This window comes from Dromiciops gliroides, chromosome 2 (genome assembly GCF_019393635.1).
Source record: "Dromiciops gliroides isolate mDroGli1 chromosome 2, mDroGli1.pri, whole genome shotgun sequence".
Classification (NCBI taxonomy): domain Eukaryota; kingdom Metazoa; phylum Chordata; class Mammalia; order Microbiotheria; family Microbiotheriidae; genus Dromiciops; species Dromiciops gliroides.
Window position 1 is genome coordinate 241,779,674 of NC_057862.1, and position 25,612 is coordinate 241,805,285.

Here is a 25,612-nt window from a genome sequence, read left to right on the forward strand (position 1 = left end):
AAAAGAAAATAAGGTTAGCCTGGCATGATCTGTTTTTGGTGAAGGCATGCTAACTCACTTACTTTTCTAGATGGTCACTAATGATATATATGATATATATATATATATATATATATTTTTTTTTTTTTAGTGAGGCAATTGGGATTAAGTGACTTGCCCAGGATCACACAGCTAGTAAGTGTTAAGTGTCTGAGGCCAGATTTGAACTCAGGTACTCCTGACTTCAGGGCCGGTGCTCTATCCCACTAATGATATTTTAAGAATTTGTTCAATAATTTACCCAAGAATGGAGATAAATTCAATGGAATATAGTTTGAAAACTCTGTTCTCACCTCTTCTTTGAGAATAGGAACATTTGTACTTCTCTATGTGGAAGCATATTTTAATACCTCATTTATAGTAAAACTGAAAATATTTAGAAATAGTATTTTACCTTTAAACTCTTTCCAGTCTCTGGGGGAAAGCCCATTGGAAAGCTGGGTAATAGAGGGCAAAAAAGTTTTTCTTAGGAAACTGGATTAAGGGTGCTATTAAAGAATAACTCTTTAAAAATTTTTTTTTCTCTATATGTAGTATTTTAATATTTTCTAGTTACATTTAGAGATAGTTTTCAACATTTGTTTCTGTAAGATTTCTAGTTTCAAATTTTTCTCCCTCCCTCCCCTCCCCAAGACAGCAAGCAATAAAGAATAACTCTTTACATCTGCCTCCCCACCCACATGATGTTGCTTGATATCTAGGCCCACCCTTCTCCATTGAGAAAGGAATATGATATCAATGGGAAAGAGGAGCTCCCTTTGTTTAACTCCTAGAATAAGAGGAGTGGTCCTGAAGGAATGGAATTGAGTCTACTGGATTCTGGAATGGTAACCCAGACTGCATTCTAAGATGTCTTTTTCCTATCTGAAATCTTCTTGGGGCAGAGTCTTGTCTAATGACATGGGAAACTATGCCAGTTTGGACCTTTCTCTCTCAAAGCTAGAAATAAGTTGGATATAGATTAAAGATATATTAAATAAACCTGTTTTGGGCAGATCTGAACCTAAAAATACAAAGTACAATATTTATTTGATCTCTAGTACTATAATATCTCTCTCATTCTCTGTAATCCTTAAATTTTTTTTTCCTGTAAAATGGGGAAAAGGAGGTTTGAAGTAAAAAATATTCATGGTCTTTCATATTACTGGGACCAATAGTCAGTCAATAAACATTTATTAAGCACCACACATGGTACTGATATTAAGCACTAGGTAGCAGCTAAGTGGTACAGTGGATAGCATGCTGGGGCTGGAGTCAGGAAGACTCATCATCTGGAATCCAAGTTCAGTTAGAAAGTAAGGGGTTTGGTTTTTTTTTGGTGGGGCAATGAAGGTTAAGTGACTTGCCCAGGGTCACACAGCTAGTAATGTCAAGTGTCTGAGGCCAGATTTGAACTCAGGTTCTTCTGAATCCAGGGCTGGTGCTTTATCCACTGCACCACCTAGCTGCCCCTGTTGGAATTCAAATAGGACTTCAGACATTTACTGGCTGTGTGACCCTGGGAAAGTCATTTACCCCTGTTTACCTCAGTTTCCTCATCTGTTAAAATGATCTGGAGAAGGAAATGTCAAACCTCTCTAGTAGCTTTACCATGAAAACCACTGAACAGCCGCAATAGCTCTCAAGGAGTTCACAGTCTAATGGAGTAAACAACATGCAAACAACCTTGTTAAAAATCAGCTCTATACAGGAATCACTGTATGTAGTGACTCAGCAGTTATATCTGCCAATCCTTTAAGTGTCCTATAGTTCATCTGGTTGAGGTGCTCTGAGTTCATCAAAGGCTACTAGGCACTTATTCTCTTACCGTTTCCTTACTTGTCACCTCCCTGGTAGATTTTTTTGTTCTGTTCTTTCTAATGCAATAGTTATTCTCTTTGACAGAGGAAAGAGAACCAAAATAAGAAACAACTTTGCCTTCTCTCCATTGTCAGTCAGCTATGATCATCCTTCCTTTTCTTTCCCCAATATACTGTTCTTTGTTTCTTTCTCAGGCTCTCACTGGATGCCTTCTCCCCTGACAGCTTCCATATATCTACCATATAATTTCTTGGAGAACAAGTTGCTTCTTCTTCCTCAGAACATTCAACTTCTGATTTCGGAAGCATCTCACATTTTACCTCCAAGTATACACATGTCCTTTCCTTCTTCCTGTACAAAACATTCTTCCACTTTCCTTGATCCTGAGAGGAGGGTAAAATTGCTTTTCTTACACTTCAGATCCTTCCCCACATTCAAGTCCCACTTCAGTTTTGTTTTGTTTTTTTGTTTGTTTGTTTGTTTTAGAATATGATGGTAGTTTATTTAGGGGCAAGGGAAGGGAAGGGGGAAGGGAAGGGAAACCAAGAGAAATCCTTGGACTTCTCTTGGGGAGAAAGGCACAAAGCACATGGCTCTGAGGTACCAATCTCCAGTTTTGTTTGGTTTGTCCATAGACATACACAGAGCAAGCTATATATATAGGATAAATAAGAAATAAATAACAGTGGGAAGGCTTCCTGTAAAAAAGGAAGTTGGAACTTAAAGGAAGCCACCAGTTGTCTTGACTTTTGTCTCACCACTAGACTCTAGTGACTCTGGAGGAGAGAGTGAGGCTGGTGACTTTGCACAGCCCTGCCTCACTTAAATCCAGTTCACACACATATCAAGATATCACCCTCAGGATGTCATTGGTTTTCTTCCAGAATGAAGGACAAACAACAACAAAGGAAGCCAAGGAATTCAGTAGGCAGAGTTGAGGATGAAGAACATTCCAGGCATCAGAGAAAAATGCCTGGAGATGAGAGATGGAGTGAAAAAAGGCGGTTCAGCAAAACTAACCAACACATCAACCATATCTGATAGTGTATGCAGTATTCCACACCCATAGGTCCTCATCTCTGCAAAGAGGGGAGAGAGATGTATTTTCTTCTATATGACTTAACCACCCAGACATAGCTTGGCTTCAACTCCTAGGCTTAAGGCAGATCTATTAAATTTGTGTAATAACAACATTGTAAAAACAAATTAATTTGAAAGATTTAAGAATTCTGATCAGTGCAATGACCAACCATAATTCCAGAGAGGGAATGATGAAACATGCTACCCACCTCCTGACAGAAAGGTGATGATGGACTCAGAGTGCAAAATTGCACATAGGTATAGGTATAGATATAGATAAACACACACATATATGTTTTGGACCACAATGGAATTTGTTTTGTTTGATTATGTATATTTGTTACAGGTGAGGTCTCATCAAATCTGGGAAGCTGTTGGGTCCTTCCTGCTGGAAGCCTGACCACCCAGATGCTACTGTATTATTGGGGCCAGTTAGCTGCATATCGAGTCTTGTAGGCTATTCTGGATAGCTTCCTGAATCGCTTAATTAGAGCAAATTTGTTGGCAGGAGGAGGGGGGTTATATAATAGGGTCACCCAGCATATGTCTCCTAGAAAAACCTTCTCCCTCCACATAAGTAAACCTTATTTTACCTTTGTAAGGAGAAATTGATAGATAGCTGAAAGAAAGGCTCTCCTGGGAGAATGGGACATACGGTAGGCCAAGTAACAGGGCCTCGGGCCCAAAGAATAACTTGGCCTACTTCAGATATTTTGCTTAGATCTAGGCCTGCAGCAGGAGCTAGATCATTATTGATTTGATTATGAGGTCTCCTGGTATACTCCTGCCACCTCTGTAGTTTTTATCCCCATTTAGCATCATTAGCAAGGAGGCAGATTTTCATCTCTTTCATCTCCTGCCTGGTTTCCTTGCCCCAAGTCTCTCTCTCTACATCCAGTGCATCCTCCACTCAGCTGCCAAAGGGATCTTCCTGAAGTACAAGTCTGACCATGTCACCCCCTCTACTCAGTAAACTTCAGTGGCTCCCTATTACCTCCAGAATAAAACATAAAACCCTACCTTTCTAGTCATCTTATACTTTACTCCCATCCATGTCCCTCCCCTTTTGTGATCCAATGAAAAAGCCCAAACCATTTCTTCTCCCTCCAAAATGATTCAGGGGTGTGGGGAGGGGGTGGGGGAAGCACAATTTCTTTAACAAGAGCTTTCTTGCTTGCTCTTCTTGTTTCTCATATTCAACACTTCATCTCTGGTGATAGCTTTTCCCTGCCTATCCCTCATGCTCTGTATGCCTTCCCTCCTCACCTCCATCTCTTAGGTTCCTTGGCTCCTTTCAAGATTCAGCTCAAATTCCTCCTTCCACAAGAGGCCTTTTCCAGTTCTTCCCCTCCCCCCAATGCTAGTACTTCCCTCTGAGATCACATCCCATTCAGTCTTAAATTGTACACAGTTGTTTGCATATTTGTCTGCCCCATTAGAATGTGAGCTTTTTTTTTTTAAGTGAGGTAATTGGGGTTAAGTGACTTGCCCAGGGTCACACAGCTAGTAAGTGTTAAGTGTCTGAGGCCGGATTTGAACTCAGGTACTCCTGACTCCAGGGCCGGTGTTCTATCCACTGCGCCACCTAGCTGCCCCTGAATGTGAGCTTCTTGAGGGCAGGAACTGGGTTGTTTTTGGTTTGGTTGGGTATTTTTTTTTTTGGCCTTCCTTGTATCCCCAGCCCTTATCACTATGCCTATTGACTGACTGACTTTGGGGTTCTGAGAATTTTTACTGTGCACAGTGTTCCAAGGGACTGGCGCTATTTAGTATTCAAGGTTCTTTATCCTTTCCATGATGGAAAGACCTGCGTGGTAGCTCTTCCACCCATTTTCTGCCTTTCAAAATGGAGACTCTTGCCACTGTCTCTCTCTTTGAGACCTAGCTGACTAGCTAGGGAAAATTTCTTGAATGCTAGGTGTTTGTTTGTTGTCCTAAATATGCCAAATCAGCATTTTTATCTTACAGGTAGTGATAAAGCAGTGCCTCCCATGGAGAACTTTTCAATCCTTCCCAGGTTATGTCATGGAGCACTCAGTTTCCATTAGGGTTTTTCTGTCTTGGAGAAAGTTCCTCTCAGAGGAATGTACTTTCCACCAGAACCATTTGAGGAGGATGAAGGAGTGGGCTTGGCCCAGTCTCAAGTACAGTTCTGAGTATTCCCCTGATGGTGCTTCTCTCTGAGCAGACTCAGACTGAAAAGATGAGGGAGGAAGAAGATAGTCATAGAATCGATTAGCCCTGGAAGGGACCTGAGAGAACTTTTCATGCAGTTAGGTAATTTAAAAAAATTACATTTTAACTTTTAAACATTTTTCTTGATATCTTTTAAAAATGTTCTTTTAAATTATGAACTTAAAAATCAACAAACATGAACATTTTAATAAAAAAGACCTGAAAAGATTGTCTATGAAACTATGAGCTTCTCTGTTATAGGTCGTGTTTTTGGTTTTGGTTTTGTTTTTGTTTTTGCAGGGCAATGGGGGTTAAGTGACTTGCCCAGGGTCACACAGCTAGTAAGTGTCAAGTGTCTGAGGCCGGATTTGAACTCAGGTACTCCTGAATCCAGGGCCAGTGCTTTATCCACTGCGCCACCTAGCTGCCCCCTCTGTTATAGTTTTAAAATTATTTGTTAAATTTAACATTAACACAACTGCCTTGCTTTGTTTGACCACCCTTCTGATTTTCTTGATGTTTTCTGTGGTTTAAAATAAGTATTTCCTTGCTGTTCTTTTATTTCTTTTGTGGCATCACTTTTACTGCCTACCAATTCAGCTTATTCATTGGTAACAAATAATTAGAGTTAGTGAAAACACATCAATGCATTGTGTACCATCTCTTTTTATTGTACTGTGTTATAGACATACTGGTTTTGTTCCTTGAATCAAAAACAAGTAAATAAATAAAAAGGTAGGGGTCATGTTACATCGTCAATCTTCTGAAGTCATGATTGGTCATTGTATTATCTGAGTTCTAAAGTCTTTCCAAGTTATTTTCTTACAATATTGTACTCATTGTGTAAGTTGTTCTTCTGGTCCTGCTGACTTTACTTTGTATCAGTTCATATAAGTCTTTCCAAGTTTCCTCGAATCTGTCATAATAATAATTTCTTGTGGTGCAATAATATTCTGTTATATTCATCAGCCATTCCTCTGTTGATATGAACCCCTGTCCTTTCCAGTTCTTTTCTATAACAGAAGCATTGCTATAAATATTTGCATATTTATGGGTCATAGATCATAGATATCTCTCTGTTTTTGCTCACTTTGGGGCAGTGATATTGCTAGATCAAAAGGTACACAAAGTTCACTGATTAGGGGGTGAGAGGATTTAGCTTCAAATTGCTTTCTGAAATGGTTGGACCAATTCATAGCTACCCAGTAGCATGCCTGTCTTTCCAAAACTCCTACAACAATTGCCACTTTTCTTCTTTGGGCATTTTCATTGACTGTCCTCCGTGCCTGGAATTCTCTCTCTCTCTCTCTCTCTCTCTCTCTCTCTCTCTCTCTCTCTCTCTCTCTCTCTCTCTCTCTCTCTCCTTATCTCTCTTTTTACTATCTTCTCTGGCATCCTTCAAGTTCCTACTAATATTACACATTCTGTATTAAGCCTTTCCCAATCCCTCCTTAATGCTAGTCCCTTCCCTCCACTGATTATCTCCAATTTATCCTGCATATATCTTGTTTGTATATAGTTGTTTGCATGTTGTCTTCCCATTAGACTGTGAGCTATTTAAGAATAGGGATTATTTTTTTTCTTTTTGTATCCCTAGTTTGCCTGGCATATTGTGGACACTTAATAATTGTGTGTTGACTGACTGATAGGTATGTGGCACCTCAGAGTTATTTTAATTTGAATTTTTCTTATTAGTGATTTGGAACATTTTTTCATATGGTTGTTGATAGCTTATTTTCTTCTTTTGAGAAAAACCTGATTGAATCTGTTACCCATTTATCTATTGGGGAATGGCTATTGTTCTTGTATATTTGTTATCAATACTCTATTTATCTTGGATATCATAACTCTATCAGATACATTTGTTGCAAAGATTTTTCCCCCATAAGCTGTTTTACTTCCAAGTCTATCTTTGTTGATGTAGAAACTTTTCTTTTTATGTAATCAAAAATTTTTAGTCTTTTTTTTATAATGTTTAACCCTAATTTGATAAAAAATTGTTTCCCTATCTTACAATTGTGAAAATTGTCTTCTTCTTTGATCCCCTCCATTTTTAAAAAATGATGACACTTTAGTATCTAAGTCATGAGTCCATTTGAACCAGTTGAGGTATATGATGTGAGATGTTGGTCTAATTTTTTTTTTTGGGGGGGTGAGGCAATTGGGGTTAAGTGACTTGCCCAGGGTCACACAGCCAGTAAGTGTTAAGTGTCTGAGGCCGGATTTGAACTCAGGTCCTCCTGAACCCAGGGCCACTGCACCACCTGACTGCCCCCTAAATCTAACTTCTGCCAAGCCACTTTTCAGTTTTTTGTCAAACAACTGTCCTTACTCCAGTAAATGGTGTCTTTGGGTTTATCAAGTTTGATTGTTTCTGGATCTTATTTAACGAATCTGTTCCATTGATCGCTTTTTCTATTTTTTAAAATAACCAGTACCAAAGAGTTTTTGTTTGTTTGGTTGGTTGGTTTTTTTTTAGTGAGGCAATTGGGGTTAAGTGACTTGCCCAGGGTCACACAGCTAGTAAGTGTTAAGTGTCTGAGGCCAGATTTGAACTCAGATACTCTGATTCCAGGGCCGGTGCTCTATCCACTGAGCCATCTAGCTGCCCCTTGTACCAAAGAGTTTTAATGAATACTGATTCATAGAATAGTTTGAGGCCTGGTACTGCTAGGTCCCTTTCACTAGTACCTTTATTTCACTTTAAGTTTTTGTCTTTTCATTCCTCTAGATGAATTTTGTTATTATTTTAATCAAGTTCTCTAAAATAATCCTTTTGTAGCTTGATTTGTATGACACTGAACTAATTTAGCTTGTATTATCACTTTTATTACAGCAGCATGACCCAACCATGATCAACTCATATCTTGTTTTTGTTTTTTTGTGAGGCAATGAGAGTTAAGTGACTTGCCCAGGGTCACACAGCTAGTAAGTATCAAGTGTCTGAGGCTGGATTTGAACTCAGGTCCTCCTGAATCCAGGGCTGGTGCTTCATCCACTATGCCACCTAGCTGACCCCTCATATTTTGCTAACATTTTATCTTCCTTTATTTCTGTAGAGTGTTTTGTACTTGTATTTACACAAGTCCTGAGTGTGTCGTGGTAGGTGGATGTCCAAATTTTTATACATTCTATGGTTACTTTGAATGTATTTTCTTTTTCCATTTTTTTCTTGCTGCTTTTTTAAATGATCTACAGAAATGCTGATGAGTTTCATGGTTTTCTTTTATATCCCTCCACTGTTCTGAAGTTATTTAATCATTTCATTTGTAAGTTGAATTTTCAGGGTTCTCTAAATAAACCATCAGATCATTTGCCAAAAAACAATAATTTTCCTTCTTTACCCATGCTTATTCTTTTTTGTTTTGTTTTGTTTTTTGTTTTTTTTTGTTTTTTTTTAGTGAGCCAATTGGGGTTAAGTGACTTGCCCAGGGTCATACAGCTAGTGAGTGTTAAGTGTCTGAGGCCAGATTTGAATTCAGGTACTCCTGACTCCAGGGTCGGTCCTATGCTTATTCTTTCAATTTCTTTACCTTATCTTTTTTTCAATAGCTAGCCAATATCTTTTATTTTTACATAACCTTCTTTTTCAAATGCTTCTCATCCTTTACCCATATTTCCACCCCTTGCAAGAAAAAATAATAATTCTTTAAAAAAAGCAGTTCAGGGGGGCAGCTAGGTGGCACAGTAGATAAAGCACTGGCTCTGTATTTAGGAGGACCTGAGTTCAAATCCGGCCTTAGACATTTGACACTTATTAGCTGTGTGACCCTGGGCAAGTCATGTAACCCCAATTGCCTCACAAAAAAAAGCAGTTCAGGTGGGTAGCTAGGTGGCACAGTAGATAAAGCACTGGCTCTGTATTTAGGAGGACCTGAGTTCAAATTCGGCCTTAGACATTTGACACTTACTAGCTGTGTGACCCTGGGCAAGTCACTTTAACCCTCATTGCCCTGCAAAAAAAAAAAAAAAAAAGAAGAATAAAAAAACCAGAATTTACTTCCGGCCTCAAATACTTGATACATGCTAGCTGTGTGACTCCGGGCAAGTTACTTAACCCTCACTGCCCCGCACAAAACAAAACAAACCCCCCCACCCCCAAAAAAAAAACACCAAAAAGCAGTTCAGTAAAACTAGCTAACACATCGGTTGGGCACTGTGTGCAATATTGCATACCTGCAGTTCCCAGCTTTGAAAGGAAGGGATCATTCATCTCATTTGACAAATGAGGAAGTTCAAGCCCAGAGAAGGAAATGATTTGTTTGAAGTTACACAATAAGTAGTAAGACAAGACTTAAATTTAGGTTTTTTAACTCTTAAGTTTGGCTTTTTTTCCCCTACGACAATGTTCTTCTTTTTGTCACATCTCTGGACCTCAGGCTTTCTCATTCGTAAAATGATGATCCTGTGCTCAGAGGGTGATAGTGAGAAAAGTATTTTGTAAGCTTTAAAGCATGATAAAATGTGAGCTGCTACTATTTCATAAATAATTAGCCTTGAGGAACTCCAAGGATTAGCCTTTAGGAGACACAGAAACAGTTGGTACAACCACTGCAGAATGCCACACTGGAAGGCACCTTTGCCCCTTATCCATGGATTTAGAACTGGAAAGGACCTCAGGGGGTTTTCTAGTCTGACTGCTTTATTTTTTTATTTTTTTTTTTTTTGTGAGGCAATTGTGGGGTTAAGTGACTTGCCCAGGGTCACATAGCTAGTAAGTGTTAAGTGTCTGAGGCCAAATTTGAACTCAGGTCCTCCTGAATCCAGGGTCAGTGCTCTAACCACTGCATGACCTAGCTGCCCCTCTGACTGCTTTATTTTAAAGATGAAGAAATTAAGGCCCAGAGTGGTTAAGTGAGTTGCCCAGAGACATGCAGGTCATAAGGTGCATAGCCAACTTTCAAGTCCAGTTCCTCGTTCCTGGAGTGTGCTCATTTCCTGTTGTTGTCAGGTCCACAAAGACTTTCCTTTATCATTCACCTTGACAGTTTGTTGAGGCACCTAGTGGAGAGAATACTAGATCTGGAGTCAGGAAGACATGAGTTCAAATGTGTCCTCAGACTCTAGCTATGTGATGCTAGGCAAGTCACTCAATCTCTGTCTACTTTGGTGTCCTCATCTGTAAAATGGGGATAATATTAGCACCTCTCTCCTAGGGTTATTGTAAGGCAGCTTCTTCTTCTTCTTCTTCTTCTTCTTCTTCTTCTTCTTCTTCTTCTTCTTCTTCTTCTCCTCCTCCTCCTCCTCCTCCTCCTCCTCCTCCTCTTCTTCTCCCCCTCATCCTTCTTCTCCTCCTTCTCTCCTCCTTCTTCCCCTTCTCCTTCTCCTCCTCATCTTCTCCATCTCCTCCTTTTCTCCTACTTCTCCTTTCCATCCTCTTTCTCCTCCTCCTCTTCTTATCCTCTTCTTCTTCTTCTCTTCCTCCTCCTTCTTTGTGGATAGGAAAATGGAAATAAGAGACAGGGCGGTTAAATAGAAAAAACTTTGGAATGGGTGTAAGAGGCCATGGGTTCAAATCCTGGCTCTTCTGCTAATTGCTCTTTGTCCTTGTGAAAGTCACAACTTCTCTGGCCCTTTTTTCTTCATCTGTAAAACAAAGGAAGTCTAGATAATCTCTGAGTTTGCTTCTACCTCTAGAGCCTTGAAACTAGGATAGGGAAGACCTTGACTTCAAGGTAAAGCATGTCTTAAAAGAAAGTTAGGGGACAGCTAGGTGGCGCAGTGGATAGAGCACCGGCCCTGGATTCAGGAGGATCTGAGTTCAAATCTGGCCTCAGACACTTAACACTTAAAGCTGTGTGACCCTGGGCAAGTCACTTAACCCCAATTGCCTCACAGAAAAAAATAGAAAAAAAAGAAAGTTAGGTAAATATAAAGAGGTCATAATACTGCTATTAAAACAATACCCCAAATACCTCCTCCTTCATCCTTTCAATCTTTCCCTTGGGCTCTTAGGTCTGTGGTCATAAAATCAGGGATACAATTATTAGGCATGAATTTAATGTCGCCTTCCTAAAGGAAGGGTCAGGTCTGATCTCAGTGCATCTTGTCCATAACACATTAACAAAATGCTTTGGCCTATGAGCTGTTGTTATTAATTCATGTGTCCAGGACTCCAAGGATCTCAGAAGACAGTGTTGTGACCATTTTTTTTTGATGAAGTAACTCATTCTGTAATAATGCATAGTGAGGTGCTGGGTGGCTTAGAGGATGGAAAGAAAAGAGATTTCAGGTAGACTGTGAATTCTGAGGCATCTAGGGAAGCAGCATGGTACAGTTTAGGAGTACATGTGTCCTTGGTGGTATGAGGAGATATAGTGAATATTTGGGAGATAATCATATTTTCCTACAGAAATAGCCCATGAGTAGAAATGTTAGTTTAAAAAAGTGTGTATTAGAGAACAATTTTATGACATTAAAAATGTTATATAGAGAGCAGCTAGGTGGCACAGTGGATAAAGTACCAGCCCTGGATTCAGGAGGACCTGAGTTCAAATCCAGCCTTAAGACACTTGACACTTACTAGCTGTGTGACCCTGGGAAAGTCACTTAACCTTCATTGCCCTGAAAAAAAAAGGCAAAAACAAAAACAAACAAAAAAGGTTATATACAAATAAAGTTTTCTTTAAGGGAATTAACCTCCTTTTTCATTTCATTTCTTGTGGGTGTGTGCATGGCAGATTCTAGAGTTTTTCCCTTTCTTATTGAATAAGAGATATAGGGAAGGTTAACTAAAAGCCACAAGGTATGGCTACTAGAAAAGATTGGAAAACCTCTGATATAATGAAAAAAAAAAGAGTCAGACTTGGAGACAGAAGAACTTGGTTTGAGTTTCAGCTCCACTATTTACTAGCCTTATATTTTAGGCAAGGCATTTAACCTAATTATGGGATAGTACCTGCATTACCTCCCCTATAGGACCAGTATGTTCTATAAATGTGTTATTATTGAACAGGACTGTGTATGTTCATTCTATTGATTCTTTCTCTTATTTTCTTTGTTATCTCTTTCCTTGTCCAGTATTGATCCTCCAAAAAGTTGAGAATGGAGACTTGAGCAACAAGATTCTGAAGATCACAGATTTTGGCCTGGCCCGGGAATGGCACAAGACCACCAAGATGAGTGCAGCTGGAACTTATGCTTGGATGGCCCCTGAAGTCATCCGCTCCTCCATGTTCTCCAAGGGCAGTGATGTGTGGAGGTAGGGACTGCTGTGTTCTCAAATTCATTTCAGTTGTCCAGACTCTTCTAGAATCTGAGTATTGTTTAGGAGCATAAGATCCCCAAATTGGAAGAGAACCTAAACATAGATGGATGATCTTCAAAAATAATGCAAAGCAAGGGGGCAGCTAGGTGGCACAATGGATAAAGCACCGGCCCTGGATTCAGGAGTACCTGAGTTCAAATCCGGCCTCAGACACTTGACACGGCCTAGCTGTGTGACCTTGGGCAAGTCACTTAACCCCCATTGCCCACACAAAAAAACCAAACAAACAAAAATCATGCAAAGCTAATTTCTATTATGCTAGCTAAGGGAATGGGATTGCCAGGCACTGATCCACCATATGGATATATTGCAATCCAAAGATATCTGGTTGCCCTCTAAGAAAAGATGGTAAGTAGTTATATATAAACCAGCATCTTGTTTCTAGAACTGGGTTTCCTAACCTTTTCTGTGGGCATCATGAACCCCTTTGGAAGTCTGGTGAAGCCTAGCAACCCCTTCTCAAAATAATGTTTTAAATGCTTAAAATAAAATACATAGAATTGCAAAGAAAATATTATATTGAAATAGAATTATCAAAAAATTAAAAACAACTTCACAGACTCAAGATTAAGAACTCTTGTTCTAAACGTAAAGGCCCAAGACAAATGTTTACCCTACTCAGGCAGGGTATATGATTATTACTATCTAAGTATACTTAATATGTTTCAGTAGATGTATTTTTTCAAGCAACTATTTTCCCCTCCTATGTTTTTGGATATGGGGAAGATCGAAGTTGGATTTTTCATTGTGGTACAGTAGAAAGAATTGGAGTTATAGGACATAGGTTCAAATCCCAGCTTTACTTCTTACTACCTATGTGACTTTGGACAAATCAGTTCTGGTCCTTGGGTTAGTTTTCTAATCTGTACAATTAAGATAGCTGACCTAGATGATCCAACAATAAGTCATTAGCATCATTGTATACAAGAAAATGTAATGTCATCAGCTTTCTATATTTCAGAAACATAGTTCCATGTTAGGTGAATCCCTGTAGGCCTGATTCTGCTTTTCCGCTGACATTACAGAATGATGTAGCTAATGTAAAATAATCCATTCTTCTTCCCCAAAGAATCTCAATAGCTTTTGAGTCATGGGCCACAGGCAGTTATGATGTACTAGAGAAAGCACCAGGAGACCTTGGTTCAAATCCTCACCCTGTTTGTTATTCACTGCAGCTGAATGACCTGTATGATCATTCTTTTTTTTTTTTTTTTGTATGATCATTCTGAATCTCAGTTTCCACATCTGTAAAATGGACATGATTGGATCAAAGGACCATGGCTCTAAAATCAAAAGGAAAGTGGGAGCCTGCCTAGTCCAACCCCCTCATTTTATAGATGAGGAAACCTAGACCCAGGGAGTTTCAATGACTTACTCAAAATTACACTGATAGAATGCATCAGAACCACAGGAGCCCATATTTTCTGACCCCAGAGCTAGAGTTATCTATTATTCTACCATTCCTCAAGCACTCTCCCCACCAGGAAGTCACTTCCCCTCTACAAAGCTTATTTTTCTCATTGTAAAACAAAAGGGTTGGATAAGATCATCTGAATTGTTTTCCAGCTCTAACATCTTTTTTTTTTTTTTTTTTTTTTAGTGAGGCAATTGGGGTTAAGTGACTTGCCCAGGGTCACACAGCTAGTAAGTGTGTGTTAAGTGTCTGGCCGGATTTGAACTCAAGTACTCCTGACTCCAGGGCCGGTGCTCTATCCACGCACCACCTAGCTGCCCCTAGCACCTATTTTTTTAAGCTCTCCTCTGACATTGTACTTGAGGCTGTAGATGAGGCCTATCTAAAGGAGGTCTGATGCCTAGGGAATACATTCTGGCCCAGGTTAGCTGGTATTAGATGATCTTGATAATACTGTTCACTACTCCTTCCTTATTCCCCCCTATTCCCTCTCCCATTCCCTCCCCTCCCCTTCTTGGCCTACTAATGGAATTCTTTTAACAAGTTATGTTTTATTGAGGGGGGTGGAACCCAGAAGATGGATTAGATGCAGTGACCCAGTTGAACTCTCTAAAAATTCCTCTCCATATAACTTTAAAATAGCACCTCAAATCAAATTTGAGAGAGGCAGAGCCAACAAAAGTTCAGGGTGAGACATTTTTCCAGCCTAAGAAAATTTAGGAGGCACTCAGGAAAGGTCTGTGACATCAGAGTGAGGACAGTAACACTGGCCTTTGCTAAGGCTAAGAGGACCTCTAGAGCATTTGCACCTGCAAGGGAACAGGGACCCTTTCTGGGTAAAGACTAGAGCAGATCAGGAAAACAGTGACCATACCTCTCCCTGGATCACACCACCTTGGAAGCACTGAAAACTTTTAACCTCCTAGAACTAATTGAAAACTGTACCATAAAAAAGCCTGAAGCTTGGAACAGTGCCTCCCTATCCCCAGGTAAGCAGAACCCAACTTTAACATAAAATTCAGAGTTCCAAGAAAAAGAGAACTTAACAATAAAAACCTGTGGCAGGGAAGACAAGATATAAACTTGGAAGAAGATAACAATGTAAAAATGGCTAAAACCAAAGCCTCAAAGAAAAATGCTAACTGGAACCAAGCCCAGCAAGAATTCCTGCAAAAGTTAAAGAAAGAGATAAGAGTAGTAGAGGAAAAATCAGGAAAAGAAGCAAGAGTTATGCAAGGAAATTATGAAAATAAAATTAATAGCTTGGTAAAAAAGGCACAAAAAATCATGAAGAAAACAATACCTTAAAAAAAAGAGAATTCCTTAAAAAGCAGAATTGGCCACATGGAAAAAGAGGTACAAAAGCTCACTGAAGAAAATAATTCTTTAAAAATTAGAGTTAGGGGGGCAGCTAGGTGGCGCAGTGGATAGAGCACCAGCCCTGGATTCAGGAGGACCTGAGTTCAAATCCGGCCTCAGACACTTAACACTTACTAGCTGTGTGACCCTGGGCAAGTCACTTAACCCCAATTGCTCCGCCCCCCCAAAAAAATTAGAGTTAGGGGGGCAGCTAGGTGGCGCAGTAGATAAAGCACCAGCCCTGGATTCAGGAGGACCCGAGTTTAAATCTAGCCTCAGACACTTGACACTTACTAGCTGTGTGACCCTGGGCAAGTCACTTAACTCTCATTGCCTGGCAAAATTCCCCCAAAAAACAAAAACGAAACAAATAAAAATTAGAGTTAGGCAAATGAAAGCTAATGACTCCATGAGAAGTCAAGAAACAATAAGACAACGTCAAAAGAATGAAAAAAATGGAAGAAAATATGAAATATTTCATCAGGAAAACAACTGACCTAAAAATATATTGAAGAGAGACAGTTTAAGAATTATTAGACCACCAGAAACCATGATCAAAAAAAGAGCCTAGACTTCTTATTTCAAAAAAATTATAAATGAAAACTTCCCTGATATCTTAGATCCAGAGAGTAAAATAAAAATTGAAAGACTCCTGAAAGAGATCCCAAAATGAAAACTCTCAGGAATATTATAGCCAAATTCCAGATCTCCCAGGTCAAGTAAAAAAAATATTGTAAGAAGCCAGAAAGAACAATTCATATGTTATGGAGCCATAGTCAGGATCACCTAAGATTTAGCGGTTTCCACTTTAAAGGAGTTGAGGGTTGGAATATGGTATTCCAGAAGGCAAAGGAGCTAGGATTACAACCAAGAATTACCTACCCAGAAAAATTGAGTATAATCCTTTGGTGGGGGGAATGGATATTTAATGAAATAGAGGACTTTCAAGAATTTCTGATGAAAAAGACAGAGCTGAATAGAAAATTTGACTTTCAAACACAAGAGAAACCTAAAAAGGCAAACATGAAAGAAAAATCCTGATAATCAATAAGGTTAAACCATTCCTATATGTGACTTCAATACATGTGATTTCCTAAGAACTTTATCATTACTAGGGCAGTTACAAGCAGTCTACATAGATAGAGGGCATGGGTGTGAATTGATTATGTTGGGATGATCTAAAAAAATGAAGGGATGAGAAGGATGCACTAGGAGGAGGGGAAAGAAAAGATAGAATGGGAGAAATTATTTCACATAAAAGAGGCACACAATGATGAGCTTTTATAGTATATGGAAAATGGGTAGTGGTGGTGAGCAATGGGTGAACATCACTCTCATTGGAATTTGTTCAGAGGGAAGAGGATGTGTGTATACATGCCTATATGTGTGTGTGTGTATACACATGCACACTAAGTTGGCTATAGAAATCTATCTTACTCAACAGAGAAATAGGAGGTATAGGGAATAAGAGGAAGGGGAAGATGATAAAAGGGAAGGCAGATTAAGGAGGCAGTGGTCAGAAGCAAAATAGACTTATGAGCAGGGATAGGATAAAAAGAGACCAAGAAGGATAAACAGAAGACAATAGGATGGAAGGAGATACACAGTAATCATAACTGAATGTGAATGGGATGAGCTCACCCACTGAACAGAATTGGATAACAGAATAGATTAGAAACCAGAATCTAGCAATATGCTTTTTACAGGAGACACATTTGAAACAGAAAGAAAAACACAGAGTTAAAATAAGAGATGGATCAGAATCTATTATGATTTAGCTAAAGTAAAAAAGGCAGAAATAGTAATCATGATCTCAGACAAAGCAAAAGCAAAAATAGACCTGATTAAAACAGGTAATCAGGGAGACTACATTTTGCTAAAAGGTACCACAGACGATGAAGTCATAATATCAATTTTTTTACGGCAAATTTCTCTGATAAAGGCCTCTTTTTCAAATATATAGAAAATGGAGTCAAATTTATAAAAATAAAAGCCATTCCTCAATTGATAAATTGTCAAAGGCAGTTTTCAGAAGAAGAAATCAAAGATATCTATAGTCATATGAAAAAATGTTCTAAATAACTATTTTTTTCCATAAAAGTATTTTATTATTTTCCAATTACATGTAGAGATAGTTTTTTAACATTTGTTTTTATAAGATTTCTAGTTTCAGGGGGCAGCTTGGTGGCGAAGTGGATAAAGCACTGGCCCTGGATTCAGGAGGACCTGAGTTCAAATCTGGCCTCAGTCACTTGACACTTACTAGCTGTGTGACCTTGGGCAAATCACTTAACCCTCATTGCCCCACAATAAAACAACAACAACAACAACAACAACAACAACAGCAAAAAATTTCTAGTTTCAAATTGTTCTCCCTCCTTCCCCTCCCTTCTCCCTCCCCCTTCCTAAGACAGCAAATAATCTGATATAGATTATATATGTACAATCATATTAAACATATTTCTGCATTAGTCATGCTGTGAAAGAAGAATCAGAGCAAAAAGGAAAAACCTCAAAAAATAAAAACAACAATCTAAATTACTATTTATTGGAGAAATGCAAATTAAAACTTCTTGGAAGTACTAGCTCATATCTATCAGAAATGACAAATTCTAGAAGAGATAATGGAAAATAGGTATACTAATAAACTGTCAGTGGAATTGTGAACTGATCCAACTATTATGGAGAAAAATTTGGAATTATACCCAAAGTACTATAAAACATATATACCCTTTGTCCCAGCAATATAGTGGCATTGCTATTATTAGGTCTATACCTCAAAGAGATCAAAGAAAAGAACCTGTATACATACATACACATATATACATACACACATATATATATGTGTACATATATACACACATACATATATGTGTGTGTGTATCTATCTATCTATCAACTCTATTTATAGTGGCAAAGAATTGGAAATTTAGGGGGATGCCCATCAATTGGGGAATGCTAAATAAGTTATGGCATAAGATTGTGATGGAGTACTATTGTGCTATAAGAAATGGCAAGGAGGATGGTTGCAAAAAAAACATAGGAAGACTTATATGAACTGATGCAAAGTGAAGTGAACAGAACCAGGAGATCATTGTACACAGTAACAGCAATATTATAATGATGATCAACTGTGAAAAACTTAGCTACTGTGATCAATACAGTGATCCAAGACATTTCCAATTAACTCATAATGAAAAATGCTATCCACTTCCAGAGAAAGTATTGATAAATTCTGAGTGCAAATTGAAGTATAGCTTTCTCACTTTATTTTTCTTGCTTTTTTGTGATATGGCTAATATGGAAATTATGCTTTGCATGATTTCACATGTATAATTATATATTGCCTGAAGTAGGTGGGGAAAATGCTGGAAGGAAAGAATTTAGAACTCAATTAAAAAAAAAAAGCTAAAAATAAATAAATAATAAATGTTTTTAGAAATGTTTTATTGATTGATAAGTTTTATTGTATTAATCTCACATACCAACTCTGAGTTACCAGTCACACACAGATTTACTAACATGACAGAAAAGGAAAAATGATAAATGCTGGAGGGAATGTGGAAAAATCGGGACACTGTTGTACTGTTGGTAGAGTTGTGAGCTAATACAGTCATTCTAGAAAAATAAGTGGAGCTGTGATTAAAGACCTTTAAGTCTATACATATCCTTTAACCCAGCAATGCCACTACCAGGTGGTTTGGTGGCAGAATTCTCACCTGCCATGTGGGAGGCCTCGATTCGATTCCTAGCCCATGCATAAGTGAATTTTAGGGGGCAGATAGGTGGCACAGTGGAGAGCGCATTGGGTTTGGAATCAGGAAGCCTTATCTTCCTGAGTTTAAATCAGACCTCATACACTCACTGGCTTTGTGATCCTGGTTAAGACATTTAAGCCTGTTTGCTTCAGTTCTTCATCTAAAAAATGAGTTGGAGAAAGAAAAGCCAAACCACTCCAGTATCTCTGTCAAGTAAACCTCAAATGGGGTCACAAAGAGTTGAACACTACTGAAATAAGTGAACAACAATAACAACAATGTCAACACCCTAAAGAAGTCAAAGAAAAGGGAAAAGTATCTCTTTGTAGTAAAATGTAGTAGCTTTTTTTGTGGTGTCAGAGAATTGGAAATTGAAGGGATTCCTATCAATTAAGGAATGGATAAAAAGATATGACATACAATTGTGATAAAATACAATTTTGCTATAAGAAATGAGGAGCAGAAATGTTTTAGAAAAAACTCAGAAGACATGTGAATTGATGCAAAATAAAGTGAATACTCTACATGGTAAAAGCAGTATTGTAACGGTGATCAACTGTGGAAAACTTAACTACTCTGATCAAGACAATGATCCAAGACAATTCCAAAGGATCTATGATGAAAAATGCTATCCTTCTCCCTAGAAAGAACTGATGACTTTTGAATGTAAATTGAAACAAAGGTTTTTTTTCACTTTATTTTTATTGTTTTATTTTGTTTGTGTTTTCTTTTGCAACATGGCTAATATGGAATTACATTTTGCACAACTTCCATTGTACAATCAGTATCAAATTGTTTGCCTTCTCAAAAAGGCAGGGGGGGACAGGCAAGATGGAAAGATATAATTTGGAACTCAAGTTTTAAAAATTGTTAATTTTTTACATATAATTGGGAAATATTTTTAAATACACAAAATATATTTCTTTCAAGTTCTTCTGAATATTACTTATGAGAATTTGGATATGCCATTTAATATTTCTGAGCCTAAGTGTTTCTTTCTATAAAATAGAATTGTTCTAAATTGGGATTGTTCTAAAGAAAGTGTTTTGATAAAAAAAAGAAGCAGCTGTATTACTTCCTCCTAACATTTTATGGATGATGAAAAAAAGACTCAGAAGAGGCTATATGATTTGTCCAGCATCACATGCCTAAGAATTTAGTCAACAAGCATTGATTAAGAGCCTACTGTGTGCCAGACATTGTGCTAAGTGCTAGGGATAAAAATAAAGGTAAAAAGACAGTGTCTTGCCTTCAAGGAGCTCACATTTTAAGGGAAGACAATGCTGAAATTGGAACTCAGGTATCCTGACTCCAAGATTAATATTCTTTCCATTGTACCATATTGCCAATAAGTACTATTCAAGAACACCATGATGAATATCATAATAGTCATGATGTCAACCATTGGCTTCCCATTAGCATGGGGAGACTTTTCTGTGTTTGGCAAGGCCATACAAGCTATGGTAGTTGAGTATGATAATTGATTATGTTACGTTACTTCTTATGGAATCTCTGTCTTTGCCTCTCCTTAGCTATGGTGTGCTGCTTTGGGAATTGCTAACGGGTGAAGTGCCCTTCCGAGGAATAGATGGCTTAGCAGTAGCCTATGGGGTTGCCATGAATAAGCTTGCCCTTCCCATTCCTTCTACGTGCCCAGAACCTTTTACCAAACTCATGGAAGGTAAGTGGCCGCCTGGCTGGAGGAGAGTAGGGGAATATTGTGATGACTAGTTACCAAGAGAAGAAATTAGGTATTAGTCATTTCTGGTGGAAATCCTATGGTTAATGGGAATAATGCCCATTTTGTGATCTTCACAATGCCATGCTAGATTGAGCTCGTAAGTGCTTCTTACATCTGACCACCCATGATAGAAAGGGTTGAATGAACAAGTAACAAAGTCTGTGAATGAATATTTTGAATGCGTGGAACAGTTGAGCCAGAAGGGGTCATTCAGGCAAGAAAACTTAGACCCTGAGCTAAGGAGGGTCACATATTTAATGATGGAACTGGGACCAGTGCTGTGATGTTAAGGCAGCAATGGAATTAAGGGAAATTATCATAGGAATTGGAGGGAAGGGACCGCACTTCAAATCTCTGCCACTTCATACCTACATCATTTTGAGCAAGTTATTCTGGGACTCTGTTCCTAAATCTGTCAAATGAGGTGGTTGGATTAGATGACCTGTTAATTCCCTTCAAGCTCTAAATTTATGATGTAATGCTAGGAATCCCTTGACTTAGTCTAGTAGTTTTCAAATTATTGATTCAAAAGCACCAGACTGGGAATCAGGAGAACTTGGGTTTGAGCCCTCTCTAACACTGCTTTGTTGACCTAGACAAGTCACATAGTACCCCTTATCCTACAATTGTTCATCTGTGAGAAAATGGCATTACACGGGGAGGTTGCTATGGGTCCTTCCAGCTGAGACTTTGCAAACAGGAGTTTGAATTTTATCCTAGAGGGAAGAGAGAACTCTTAGATCTTCTTCATGTAACGATTGGAATAACGCCACCTGCTGGATACTTACTGTAGAAGAGTTCTGCCCATGAAGCGAAGGTCTTTGAGGGCAAGACCAGGCATCAGGAAGTGACGCAGACTAGTGGGAGGAGGAAAGAAGAGACTGGCGCTCAGTCTCGGGCTCTTTCCTTTGGACTCTGGCGGAGAAGGGAGCTAAAAATGTGCTCTCCCTTTAATAGATAAAAATCTAGGCCTTTCTCTCTCTCTTTACCAAATTCTTGTTTTCCTTAATAAATGCTTAAAAGTCTAACTCTTGCTAAAGCTTATAATTTATTGGCGACCACTCATTAGATATTTTAGACAGACTAGCTAGAATTTTAGCCCTTAACATTCATGAGGGAAATGTAAACATATACACACAGACTCTTTCTCTCTCTCTCTCTCTCTCTCTCTCTCTCTCTCTCTCTCTATATATATATATACATATATATATATATACACACATATATACACATATATATGTATGTATGTATATCTGTATACACACACATCTATCCATCCATCCATCTATCCATCCATCCATCTATCTATCTATCTATCTATCTATCTATCTATCTATCTATCTATCTATCTATCTATCTATCTATCTATCTATCTATCTATCATTTATCATCTATATATCTACCTCTCTCTATATATCTATCTCTATATCTATCCAGCTTTGTATATAGTGTATATAACAGCTTTGTGAAATAGGGAGTAGAAGCATTATTACTTTCTCCTCTCATTTTACAGATGATGAAAATAAGACTCAGAAGAGGCTAAATGATTTGCCCAGGGTCACATGCTTAAGAAGTCAGTCTGTGTGTGTTTTTGTATAAATATATAATATGGTAGAGCAAAGAATGTCTCCATCTTAAAATATAATAAACTATGACTATGAAGTTTCTATAAGTAAAGATCCCTTGTATTAATTCTTTTCCCTGTTAATTGGTCTAGAAATCAGGACTCCAAGGGTTTAATTGTAGATGCTATTCTTGTGACTTTGGACATCCCAATTTTCCTTCCTAGGTCCTTGTTTCTTTGCTATAAAATAGGAGTTAACATTTTGACACCATTTTCATAGACCAGCATTTTCCTTGATTCTTAGCTAGTGGCAATGGTATTATTCCTCTTCAAGAGTCCCAGGAAGGGAGGATGAGAGGAAACTTTAGGGTAAACCTGGTCAACTCATGTTCTAATTCTAACATTTACCTCTTCCCATCCTTTTTGTCTATATGTGTTTATCCTGGTTAGACTGCTGGAATCCTGATCCCCATTCACGACCGTCTTTCATGAATATCCTGGACCAACTCACCACTATAGAAGAATCTGGATTTTTTGAAATGCCCAAGGACTCCTTCCACTGTCTGCAGGATGACTGGAAACATGAGATTCAAGAGATGTTTGACCAACTCAGGGCCAAAGAAAAGGTAAAGAATGTATTAATACATCCTCCCATCAGTGGGCCATCCCTGCTAGGAATGGAACCCGGCCATATCTTATTGGCTCTAACAAGTGTATCTCCTTATTCATTACAATTAATAATTAGTTAGCTGATTTTTATAATAACATTTTTTATAATAAAAAATCAGCTGATTTTTCCTAGGAAAGAAAAAGAAAATTCTAGGCCTGGGTTTTGCTTGAAATGGTGTAGAATATGTTGTTTCTTCCTAAGATATGACAGGAATAAAAGGGCAAGGCAGTTAGCAGCAGCCTACCCTTATAGGATTGTTCACTTGTGTTCCAAACTGAAGGGAGGTGGCTAGGTGGCACAATGGATAGAGTGCTAGACCTGGCATCAGGAAGACTCATCTTCCTGAGTTCAATTCTGGCCTCAGACACTTGCTAACTGTGTGACCCTGGACAAGTCACTTTACCTGTTAGCCTCAGTTTCCTCATCCGTAAAATGAGCTGGAGAAGAAAATGGCAAACCATTCCAGAATCTTTGCCAAGAAAACCCCAGATGGAGTCATGAAGAATCAGACATGACTAAAAATGACTGACCACCAACAACAAAGCATGGTAAAATGGAATAAACATTGGATTTTTAGTAGTGTCAGAAGGACCTAAGTTTAGATCCTGCCTCTAATACTTATTAACTGTGTAACCCTCGGTAAGGAACCTAACCTCTCAGCCCCCTAAGTTGCTCTATAAGACCACAAGTTGCAGAGTGTATTGTTCAAAGAAGTTTTCTTAGACCAACAAAATCAAAGTTCTGGTCCAAAAGAACCCCCCCACTAATTTTCAGAAATGACTAACTGTAGCACTTTAAAGAATATTTTCATTGTGCAATATCAATTAAAATTCCTTACCATTGTATGGTATCTGAATAAACAGAACATATTTGTAAAATGAATTTATAGGTATAATTTTATGAACCAGGTACTTAGTCTCTATGAGCCTCAGGCAACTTCTTAAGACTTATACTCTTAAGGTAGGATGTGATCAGTCTCTGTGAATAGAGTTCCTACACCAGGAATTCCCCCAAACTGCTAAAAAACGCAGTTCCTTAGGTATTTGAAAGGACAAGGAAAAGATCTATATTCTAGGCTTCTTGTCGTAAGAGATGTACCTATCTTCACTCTTTACGCAATGAGTGTGGTTTGAGTTGTTATGCAACTCCATTTACAGAAGTGCTCCTTAATGGAACACTTTCTAATCATATAATGTTAGCACTTCAGATTGGAAAATTACTATAGCTCCCATGCCCGGTACTGCTGTTGACTTACAGTGATGCCTCCTTCAGGCAGGTGTCTTCCTCACTACCAACAATGGATCCTGTCTCCTGCTGCTAATTGTTACTTGTTGGTTGCTGTTTTAGGTTCTATTGGGATGAGTTGAAGTCTGTGGAAGGGAGAAATCTGAGGTTTTTAGAAAGAAGGGACTTTTAAAAAAAAATAAATAAATAAACTCAAAATCTTGCCACTCATAGGAACTAGCAGGAATGAAGGAGTGAGTGACCTGTGATGCTGCAATCATCTTGAACTTTTCAACTTTTCCCTTTAACAGGAAAATCAGCCAACTGAGCATAATTATTCTGTGATTTCTAAATCCTTTTGTTCTCCTAGCAGTGAAGGCAAAGGAGTCACACAAGAGAGCAGAGGATTTGGAGGGCTCAGAATAATTATTTTTAACAGCTTTATTTCCCCCAAAGAAGGAAGTTGAAAAGTTCATGCTCGGCTCCCAGGGGCTATGTTCCCTGTTGGGAAGATTTTATTTAAATATGTGTGTATATGTATGTGTAGATATATGTGTAGATACACACATATACACACACATATATGTTTATAAAGATTTTACAAAAATCCATTATATTCTTTCCTTTCTCTTCTTCCACTTTTTCTTCCTCTCTTCCTTTTCTTCTCCCTTTCTCCCTCCTCTTCTTCTCTTGTATTTTCCCCCTCCCCTTTTTTCCCTCTTGCTTCTTTTCCTCTACCCATTTCCCTCCCACTCCTTTATGCCCCTTCATCTCTTCTTCCTCATCTCTTTTCCTTCCATTTGCTTCCTCCTCCTCTCCTGTCTAATGGTAGCCATCTCTAGGGAAAGGAAATAAACAGAAATTTACACGATAACTTTATTATGTGGAATAGAAAGTTGTACATAATAGATTTGCAGTTTCATGTGCAATCATTTTTTATTATTCTCTGTTATGGAAATACTTGTTTTATTCCATAAATAAGAAGAAAAATAAAGAAAAAATACTGTGATAAAGGAATTATACACGTGAAGCTGTAGTCTCAGTTTTACCACTGAATGATTTACTGAAATTTTAGGGAACTTCTTTCTGCCTCAGTTTCACCCTCTGTACATTGGGCACAACCATGATTTTTGACAAAATGGATACTTAGAGGCATGATATGCCAGAGATTCAACAGCCTTGTTCATGTTCTGTATAGTGATTTAAAGTTTGGGATATTCTGTATAGTTATTTAAAGTTTGCAAAGAGCCACATTATATACAGATTTCATTTGATCTTCACAACCATGTGGGGTAGGTACTAGAGGTATTCTTACCCCCATTTTATAGATGAAAAAAATTGAAGGTTAAAGAAGTTTAAAGTGACTTGGCCATTGTCACACAGTTAAGTGTTAAAGTTGGGATTTGAACCCACATTTTCCTGGATCCAAGTTCATCAATCAAGAAGCCATTTAAAAAATTAAATATTTTTTTCCAATTACATTTAAAAACAATTTTTTAACTTTCATATTTTAAAATCTTG

At 38.2% G+C, this 25,612-nt stretch overlaps 1 protein-coding gene across 3 annotated transcripts in view; it reads left to right on the forward strand.

Moving 5' to 3' along the window:
• The window catches only part of MAP3K9 (mitogen-activated protein kinase kinase kinase 9), a 128,044-nt gene that overhangs the window by 79,444 nt on the left and 22,988 nt on the right, over positions 1-25,612 (forward strand). For all 3 annotated transcript variants that reach the window (XM_043982198.1, XM_043982199.1, XM_043982200.1), the window contains exons 3-5: positions 12,115-12,295; positions 20,425-20,573; positions 22,648-22,823. In XM_043982198.1, coding sequence (XP_043838133.1) covers positions 12,115-12,295; positions 20,425-20,573; positions 22,648-22,823 — 506 coding nt within the window. The remainder of the gene's footprint in view (positions 1-12,114; positions 12,296-20,424; positions 20,574-22,647; positions 22,824-25,612) is intronic.